We start from the raw sequence: 9,988 nt of genomic DNA on the forward strand, positions 1-9,988 counted from the left end.
TGTTGAAGTTCTGTCTGATGGTTTATGTCGCTGTGTTATCCTTAGTTGCTGTCTCCCCTGTCGGCTATATCCCCGTGTCCAGTCAGTGTCTGTGTCTGCCCTGTTCCCACCTCTCTGTTCCCTCTGTAGTGCTTGCCTGTGAGTCTGTGTCTGTAAGTTCAGTCTGTGTTACTTCCTGTTTTACTTTGAAGGTCCGGGTCTTATGTGAATGTGTCCTGCTTTGCTTCCTTGTCTCGTTAGTTCTGATTTCTCCCAGCTGTGCCCTCCTTCTGTGTCTCATTCCCCTCGTTACTTCCCAGTGTACTTAAACCCTGTGTTTCTTTGAGTCAATGTTGTGTCGTCCCTCATGCTGTGTGGATCTCCCTGTGTTTCCCGTGAGTTTATGTTGTTTCTCAGTTTAGTTTGCTTTGTATGCTCGTTTTCCCATGCCAGCAAATACAGCTGAGTATTTTGAGTTCATCCCTCGAGTCTGAGTCCTGCATTTTGGGTCCACCACTCCTGCTTGCCCGCCTGCCACACAGCCAACCTTAACAGTAACAAAAAAAAAGAAAAGAAAAAGTAGATTTTACAGTAAAACGCTGGCAGCTGTGGTTGCCAGAAATCCACCGTAAAATTTCAGGTAAACATTTTCTTCTTTCACGGTAAGAAGGTATTGTTATTGTTGATTTTACAGTTAAAAATTGTGCTAGGGTCAATATTTTACTGTTGTCACGTCTGGCGTGGCAGACGTGTGGAGTAGTAGATAAGGACCCAAGATGCAGCTTGTGACGGGAGTGAACTTTATTTAGCCAGGAGGATGACAAACAAACAGAAACGGCGAGGCGAGAATAAACTTAGACTGGAACAACTAACAAAACAAACCGAAAACCAAACCCAGAGATGACGGGAGACACGGAGAGACATGGAGGGAGATACGCAGGAAAATGGAGGGGAACAACACAGACGAACCAGCAACTACTAAGACAGAAGACACGACTTAAATACACTCAGAGAAACACAGGGAGATTACACACATGACAACTGTAGAAGAAAATGTTTTAACTTAAACAATGTTTTTCCCAGAAATGAACATGAAAATAACCTATAAAATAAAGTTTGTGCCACAAAACACAACATTTTTTCCCAGTTAAAATAATTATCAAAATAATAAAATACAATCTTATTCTGTAAAAATTCCCATAATTTACTTTAAAAATGATGTGGAGTTTCCCTTTTTAAGGGTTATAAAACTTCCCTGTAAATATTATAGTGAAACATCTTCAAGTAGTATGACTAAAAGGGTGTTAGTTCTGCTGCTTTTAGAGTTAATGTTTTATGAAGTAATTTTCAGTTTGAATGAAATATTTTTTTCCATTTTACTTCATAATTGAATATGACATCACAAACTATTCTGAGTGTTTACCTCATGAAATATGATCACCTTTCACTGTTCAAGTCATAGTATTAATTACCAACTACTTTATTTCATGCATACAAATATTTTGAGAGTATAAGTAAAATATTCAGCTTGCATAGCAATTCAATTGCTGTTATCAGATGATACAGAACCTTTTTTTTAGACTAGAGTGCTTTTAATCATTCTACTCTGTAAGCTACTCAAATTCCTAAATGTAACACAAAAATGTTTATTTAACATCAAAGATGTTAAATAAAGTATTTTATTTAACATCTTTGATGTTGTGAACATCAAACGTTTACATTTTTACTCAAATAAACACAAATAGTTACTAGTTACCTCCATGACAGCAACAATAAAGAGTTACTGAATTCTTAAAAGTTCTGTTCAAACTGTGCAAAACCAGTGTTGTAAGTTGAGCATACATTATATCTTACATTACCTATAGCAGACAATTCAGACACTTTTACCATAACTTAGAGAACTTAAGTGTTATTGGTGCTGTTCTCACTACATAAATATCAGTACACATAGAATGTTGCTTTTTCAAATTATCCAAATGCAAATATAGACAATGAAACATTTTTTCTATGACTGAAAGAAAATCTGAATTAGAGAAATTCCAGGAACAAGTTTACATCAATATATTTCAGACGCTGAAAATGTACATCTTCAAACTGCATCAGGTAATAAACAAAACCTTCACACTTGTTTTGAGAACTTCAACTGCAATTTTTGGATAACTACAAAATGCTAGCAATTTACATGCAGCATACCTTTTTTACACTGTTAAAATAAAAATATCTTTCAAACTGTAGGAAAATTAGATTCCAAGAAACTCCGGAAATAGCAGGTTTACCACATTTTTCAGATATAAAACAGTAAAGCAAAAGTAGAACATGTACTTTCACAAATTGTGTCTAGTAAAACTTAACATTGTTAAAAACTTCCTTCTCACAATCAGAAACATAATAACTGTTTCAAAAACAGAACATCTGAAGAGTATGCAACACAGTATACCTTTATCAATTCTTCTTTATCACATCTCAAACAAGAGGGGTAGGACTAGATCCACTCATGGTCAGCAGTGTCTGAGATGAGAGTGAGAACTCTGGAATTGACTGAGATCACTTTTTTCCTTCTTGGATTCAACCTTGATGCCTCTCTCAGGATTTATGGAAAAGAAACACCTTTATAAAAAAAAAAAAAGGGCGAGAGAGATTGAGGAAATTAACAACCTGAGGAGGGATATCAAATGACTAAGTTTGATAAGCACAACAATAAATACATAATAAAAGAAATGTTACCGTCGAAGGAACTCCAGTGTTGATCGTAGTTCTACAGGGTAGTGTATGTTAAAGCAGTAGTAACTGCCAATCATTAGGCAGATGGCAGAGGTGAAGGTTGTGATGCGGTTGTTGACAATCTTCTTGTCAATGCTCAACATGAATGTCTCAGCAGCGAAGCAGGAACCTGAGAATTTAAAAAAACAAAACAAAAAAACAACAAAATAAAAACCTTTAATAATAAGGGCTTGAATGGCTTACTGTCTGAACCTATATTGTTGTGTTAGCCAGTGCATTAGTGTGGAAGCAACAGAACATGAAACTAAAGAAACCAAGAGTATACGCTCAATCATCCAGGTAAGAAAATTCCAAAAACGTTGATTCTGTTCATCAGCTTAGTCTATTCAATGTATACATCTGTCCCAATTCATGTATATTTCATATTTCTTCAACAATGGTTTGAATGGTAGATGCTGGCAGAACGTGCTGTCCCTGTAGTTTAATGTAAAACATGCATATTTCTGAGATACAGGTCACTGAAATTTGCTAGACATATGGGGAGGTAAATGTAGATTTTACAGAGAACACACTTTGGCATCCTCTCACTGGATAAGTCACATGCTGCCCCTCTTCTATGTGTTCCCATAAGTGAGCAATCAAAACTTTAGTTCCCTCGCACTGGGGTTTACAAAGTGAGACAATGCAATTCAAACACACTAAGGTAGTATCCTGAGAAATAGTTGCGGTACCAGTGTGGCGGCGGTAGAAGGGAGAATTTAAAGCAGCCTGTCCAGAAAACACCTGCTTACAACTTACTTCAACACATTTAAAAATACAGCGGGGTTCATTACATGCAGTCTGCAATGCAAAACATAAGCTTTCACGGACTGAACCGATTCTCCACATATGCTGCAAAAATATGACACAGCTGTGATGCTAGCTAACTTAAAGTTTCAGCCGGAAGTCAAACAAGGCGGGAAAACCCAGGCCGTATTTAGACAAAGCACTAAAACATAGCTACACTAATTAGACTGTTTCCATTAATACACCCATCTCCAAAAGACGTCTCTAAACACGCACTGCTGGTGTCACTAGGCTATTTTCAGTCTAATGTAGCTAACGCTAATGCAAGAAATGAACTAAAGCTAACGTAAATTTGTCATTTGCGCCTTCACTGCCCGCAACACAATGCTGTCGATAAATAAACCAAGTTGGATTATTTTCTTACCAAAGTAACTGAAGATGAGCTGTGGCAGAGGTTACATTTAAAAAAATGAGAAACAAGTCCATGAAAACGAAGATAGCATGCTGCCGTAGTCCAAAGCAAATCTTGTGTGGAGCTGTACAGACGTTGTCTGCACTTTTGCCAACTCCTTATTATCATGTGAAATGAATGCAAAAATCACAACATCATATTACAGCATGTATCCATTACCAGCACAACCATGCTTACATTCAGCCTTTAAACCTGTATTTTATTTTTCAATACATAAATGTAAAAAAAAAAATGTATTTGACTATTATAAACTTTATTGAAATCTTACGTTAAAAAACAATGCAAGAGTGCTTTACAGTAGGGTTATGTATTTTTTTCAGAGAAAAAATGTACAAATTACTGTTTTCAGTTTTAAACTGTTTTATAGTTGACAGGTTTTTCCTGTCATAGTTATATTGTATATCACCTTTAAATATACAGATATTTTTTACAGTGTAACAGTTACTGTTAGGTTATCATTTGTTTACATGATGCTGTTTTTTATACAGGTAATATATTCATTACCAACTTGAAAGTTTATCCGCCGGTCATTTGACATGACGAATGACTTCTGAATACTTCTGAATTGCGCTCTAGCACAAGATGCTGTAGGTCTGCAGGTACAACGTAGCTCTATTAATTTAGAAAGCTATATAGATATATTATGACTAGTAGGAACTATACATTATAAGAATAACTTTCAGCACAAGAAGAAGGTTAAAATATCAAAAGGTTAAAAACAAACATTTAAAAACTGATTTTTACCACCTGCTATCTAGTGTCTTCATTTCTATTAATGAAATTTGAGTAAGATCTTGTGTTTTGGTCTTTTTATATATTTATTGTATGTTAAAAGAAGACTTCCTGTCTGCTTCCCCTGAAGTAATTTCTCCACTGGCACCACTCTTTGCCAACCTACCACAAACCACACCTGCTGCTGCAGATGGATTTACAGGTTACAGTTAACACACATGCTTTCATTTTCAGTTCAGGCACCTCTGAAAATAACTGTTAGCTTCAACTTGCAAATCCACCTGTGGCAGCAGTGTGTGGTCTGTGGTTTGTGGTTTGGCTTTTTGTGAAAGAAGTGGCTCAGGGAATGGTGCCATTTCATTACCAACTTGTCCTGAAGTTTTATTTCTTTTGGGATGTACCTGACAGGGAATGATTGACTTTTGAATGCAGAGAGGTTCATATTTTAAATGAACTAAAATGCAACAGCAGATTAAAAAAGAAAACAAAGCAAATATTTATCTTTATGACACACACATTCTCTCCTCTTCCTTTATTGACACTATAACGTTTAAGCGGTCAGGTGTATGAGCACTGTAACTAAATCAACAATGAAAAACTATGTTGAACCCACATAATGAAAACAAAGAGCGTCTTGAAATCTGAGTTCTAATGTCTGTAAGAACTATGTCTGTATGAATGAACTTTTGTCTTGCTCATACACAGAGGTGAGAAGTAACAAAGTACAAATATTTTGTTACTGTACTTACCCATAATTATCAGGTCAGAACTATACTTGAGTATTTTGCTGACAGCTTTTCACTTTTACTGCAGGGTGGCTGTGGTCTTCATGGTCAGTGTAACAGAGGAAGAGACATCAATTTGAATTTTAGCTAGTTATTAACTCTCAAAATTCCAGGTGTCTAGGGTTTGGAAAACAGCCTTATAATATTTACTCATATTTTGAGTTCAGCTTGCTAAATCCACAAAGAAGCAGAAGCACAGGTCAGCTGATCAAAGCCTTAACAAAATTATATAACAATGACAATTCTTTTCCCTCCAACTGCCATACCAGTTTGACCTCTGTGCAGAATGACTTATCTGTAATGCAGGCGGATCTAATGGATCTAGCAGCAGAATACAGCAATCTCCTTTAACAGGTTTCAGTAACCATCAGAGTGGCAGACATCTAAGACACTCCCTGGTGCTGTCCAGCTCTTCATGCTTGGGACTCTGACACGATTCATGCCTAGTGCCTAAAGAAGCCTTTGAAAAATATGTGTGAACGAAACACACAGAATTGCTAACTGAAGCCTAGACAGTCCTGTTCTCCAAGGACCCACAGAACGGACCGATCCAATCCACCTACCAGCCAATAACCTGCCTCAGCACAACACAGAAGTTCCTGTCAGGCATTATAGCGGCTAAGATGGACAGGCACAAAGTCCTGAACTGAATCCATCGGTTCATGCTCGAAAAGCCCTCCAATTGGCTGAATTACAACAATTCTGCAAAGATGAGTGAGTCAGAATTCCTCCACAACGCTGTAAAAGACTCATTGCGAGTCATCACAAACACTTTTTTGTAATTGTTGCTCCTAAGAGGGACCCAATCAGTTTTTTAGGGGGCAATTACTTTTTCACACAACTTTCACTCAACTTTGTTAGCGACAGACAGAAAGAGGCGTTGAAAGGCTGCTCCAACGGAACTTATTGTTTAGGAGGAAAACACGAACACGGTGTATAGTCGAGTCTTAATACTTATTTACAACTGGGCTCGTCAGGCACTCTTTTTGCCTGCAGTGGCTATTATTATATTTACATGCTTCATACATGCTATGCTATTTTAAAAATATTTCTTCATGTCATTGTGCGGGCCGCAAGTAGAGGTGACATGGGCCGCGAGATTGAGACACGGGCATTAGAGCCTCTTATTGCATGTTTTGTTTGGGTTTCCACCGTCGTGGACTTACCAAAAATAGAGAGGGCATAGCCTAACATATGAAACAGGAAACGACCACCGTGTAATCTATTTATTTCAACAAAGTAACTGTATTCTGAATATCACCTTTTTTAAAGAGTAACTGTAACGGAATACAGTTACTCATATTTTGTATTTTAAATACAAAATGCCGGTACATGCATTCTGTTACTCCACAACACTGGTAAGAACTAACATGAAGTGTGAATCATACAAAGTTAATTGACTAGATTCCAAGAATAAAAATATGGAGCTATGGGGAGAAAAAAACATAGCAAGTCCCTTTTAAAAGGCTAGTCAAATTATCTGAACTGAGTGAGCTGTCTGCTCACTTTAACTGCACAGTTGTGGGTGTGTTCACTCTTGTCTGAAAAGGTTTGACAGTCATTTCCATAACAAGCCAGAGTGAAAGCACACAGTTATCGTTCTTCCAGTGGCAAAGCAGAGGAGTCTTAAACACATCCAGCACAGGTCAGCACAGTTTAGGTTACCCTAAAATGGCAGTTTAGTCATAGTCAGATTAATTTTGTCAGAACTTTAACTTGTGCGAACTGAAGATATTTGCTGGTCTACAAAAAGCTCAGAGGGGGTGTATCAGCTCGAATTGTGCCTGTAAGTATTTTGTAATGTAAATTAAATGCATAGTTGTGAACTGAGTTTCGTAACCTTGTAAACCAAAATATCAGAAAATTTTATGTTTGTGCATCTATAGAAGTAAATTCGTGTGTGTGTAAAAAAGATTTGTGTTTGTAAAAAAATATTTACACAAGTTACACTTTTTTTAAATTAAGGTCTGGTTACAGATAGAAAGGAAAAAACTGTAAAACTCTGCTCTCAACTTTCCTGGCTGTCAACTTACGAGTACAAATTGACTTACAAGTACAAATTATGACCCAATTTTTCTTCCTTTCAGCTGATTGTCATGTCAATCACAAATTTAACAATCCAATCAGAGAACAGATGAGTTTAGCTGTCGGTGGGGTGCTTTACTGGTCCTGGAAGGGTAAATGCCCTTTTACGTGCCAGTGTTTTGTACACTCTTAAGTACATTGGAGCTGAAGCATCCATTTTCTAGAGCGCAAATCGGTCTTCAATGATGAGCAAGTTGCAAGACAGTAAATTCAAATATCATAGAAGGTATTGTGTGTAGAATCTTTATGGTTATTGTAACTGTTTCAGCTTTTCAGAATCTATTAAATATTTGGAGTTATTGTGGAAATATTACATAAACAAATGTCTGCATAAAATCTCACCAAATTCAGAAAATCATTTCTGGAAACCTATAATTTCACACGCATATGAAATGAACATATTTGATGTATATAAATTTCTTTATGGTTTAAAGAAACATTCTGGCTATAGTAATGATACTGATATGACTGACTTTCTGTTTTAGCTGCAGATCTTCAACATGACGGCTGCCAGCTATCTTCTGACTGAAGAACAGCTTTTGTGCTGCATCTGTCTGGACGTCTTCAGGGATCCCGTCACACTCCCATGTGGACACAACTTCTGCAAACATTGCATCACGGAGCATTTGAATTTTAATTCCCAGCGCAAGTGTCCCATGTGCAAAGAGCATGTGGATAGGAAATATAAGCTTGGTGTGAATACTTTTATATCTGACATGGCTGTTCAGTTTAGAAAAACAGTTGGAAAGAAAGCCGGTGATAGCGATGCCACACCAGAAAAAGTTTTTTATAATGCTCCTGCTGCACCTAAATGGACATCTCTGAAGATCTGGTTGTTGATGACTCTTGGCTTAACTTGTTTGACACTCTTCTTTGTAGCTAATCTACATTTTCATCAAGCATTGTCCATCTTAAAAACTCACCAGCTGTTTAATTTTATGGAGAAGGAAGAAGACAGGATGTGTGCTGAACATGACAAACCTTTGGAGTTCTATTGCAAGAATGAACAAATGATCATATGTCAGTCATGTGTGGACACAGATCACAGATTTCACCAGGTAGTTCCCCTGAAAGAAGAATATGAAGCAAAAAAAACACAACTTGGGATAACAGAGGCTAAAATTCAGCACATGATCCAAGAGAGACAAAGAAAAGTCCAGGAGCTTAAACAATCCTTGAAGGTCAGCACAGAAGCTGCAGACAGAGAGACGGCAAATGGTGTTCGGGTCTTCTCGGCTCTGATTAAGTCTCTGGAAAGAGCTCAGGCAGAGCTAATTGAGATGACTGAAAAGAATCAGAAAAGGACAGAGAAACAGACCAAAGTTTATATCAAAGAGCTGGAGCAGGAGGTCTTTGAGCTGACGAGGAGACGTGCTGAGATGGAGGAAATCTCACGCTCTAAAGACCGTCTTCGTTTCCTCCAGAGCTTCCCGTCCCTGAATGCCGCTCCACCCACCAAAGACTGGACAGATGTCAGCATCTGTCCAGCAAAATACGAGGGAATCACAAGGACCGCTTTGGTGAAAGCTGTGGATGAGCTGACAGAGACCATCAAAAATGAGATGAAGATGATACGGGATGCTCAGTTCAACAACCTTCGACAGAATGCGGCGGATGTTACTTTGGATCCTGATACGGCACATCCTGCTCTCATCCTGTCCAATGATGGGAAGCAAGTTCATTGTGGGGATGAATGGAAGAAACTGCCAGACAGCTCAAAAAGATTTGAACCTGCAATTTCTGTTTTAGGGACACAAGGCTTCTCCTGTGGAAGACTTTACTATGACGTCCAGGTTAAAGGAAAGACTGGGTGGACTTTAGGAGTGGCCAAAGGGTCGGTCAATAGGAAGGGAGAAATTAAACTAAACCCAGAGAGCGGCTACTGGACTATATGTCTGAGGAACAGAAATGAGTACTTTGCACTTGCTGCCCATCCTGTCCCTCTCTCTGTGAATGATCCCCCAGAGAAGGTGAGAGTTTTTGTGGATTATGAGGAGGGTTTGGTTTCCTTTTATGATGTAAATGCTGCAGTTCTTCTTCACTCATATACTGGCCAAATCTTTAATGAGAAACTTTACCCATTTTTCAGTCCTGGTACTAGTGACAGTGGCACAAACACTGTTCCTCTAATCATCACTCCCTTCAAACAACAAAGACTGGACTAAACCTTTTTTAGAACTAGTATATTTTGGTGTTTAGTTGTAATTTTGTTTTAGTTGGCAGTCCTTGAAGGTATACTCTTGGTTTAGGTGTAAAGGAGGCTCACTAAAATCAATGTTTCATTGCGAAAAGCAGGCATTTAGAAAGAAAGGAGATGCAAATTCTTTCAAAGGCATTTTTCATTCAGGTAAATGTGTGAACCTTTAAGTTGTAAAACGTCTTGATGCATTCTCAATCATCCAGGTAAGTAAATCTCCAAAAGTTGATT

At 37.8% G+C, this 9,988-nt stretch overlaps 1 protein-coding gene and 1 long non-coding RNA gene across 3 annotated transcripts; one reads left to right on the forward strand and one right to left on the reverse strand.

Moving 5' to 3' along the window:
- Nucleotides 1-255: 255 nt before the first annotated feature.
- LOC102083263 (uncharacterized) lies at nt 256-4,136 on the reverse strand. The gene is made up of 3 exons (XR_267773.4): nt 3,911-4,136; nt 2,704-2,869; nt 256-2,586 (listed from the first exon to the last, which is right to left on the reverse strand). It is a non-coding gene; the product is annotated as an uncharacterized LOC102083263 (long non-coding RNA).
- Nucleotides 4,137-6,951: 2,815 nt separating this feature from the next.
- Nucleotides 6,952-9,988, forward strand: LOC109195294 (E3 ubiquitin-protein ligase TRIM41). Of its 2 annotated transcripts, XM_019347324.2 has the most exons (3): nt 6,952-7,261; nt 8,046-9,530; nt 9,650-9,988. In XM_019347324.2, the coding sequence occupies exons 2-3, from the start codon at nt 8,061-8,063 to the stop codon at nt 9,659-9,661; spliced, it is 1,482 nt and encodes a 493-aa protein (XP_019202869.1). In that variant the 5' UTR covers nt 6,952-7,261; nt 8,046-8,060; the 3' UTR covers nt 9,662-9,988. The 2 variants fall into 2 exon arrangements, with proteins under 2 accessions (XP_019202869.1, XP_019202868.1); XM_019347323.2 differs by having other exon boundaries at nt 8,046-9,988.

The sequence above is a fragment of the Oreochromis niloticus genome, linkage group LG17, assembly GCF_001858045.2.
Source record: "Oreochromis niloticus isolate F11D_XX linkage group LG17, O_niloticus_UMD_NMBU, whole genome shotgun sequence".
In the NCBI taxonomy this organism is placed as follows: domain Eukaryota; kingdom Metazoa; phylum Chordata; class Actinopteri; order Cichliformes; family Cichlidae; genus Oreochromis; species Oreochromis niloticus.

Excerpts from the sequence above, each read along its gene's own strand:
- LOC109195294 (XM_019347323.2), top strand. The coding sequence starts at position 8,061 with ATGACGGCTGCCAGCTATCTTCTGACTGAAGAACAGCTTTTGTGCTGC.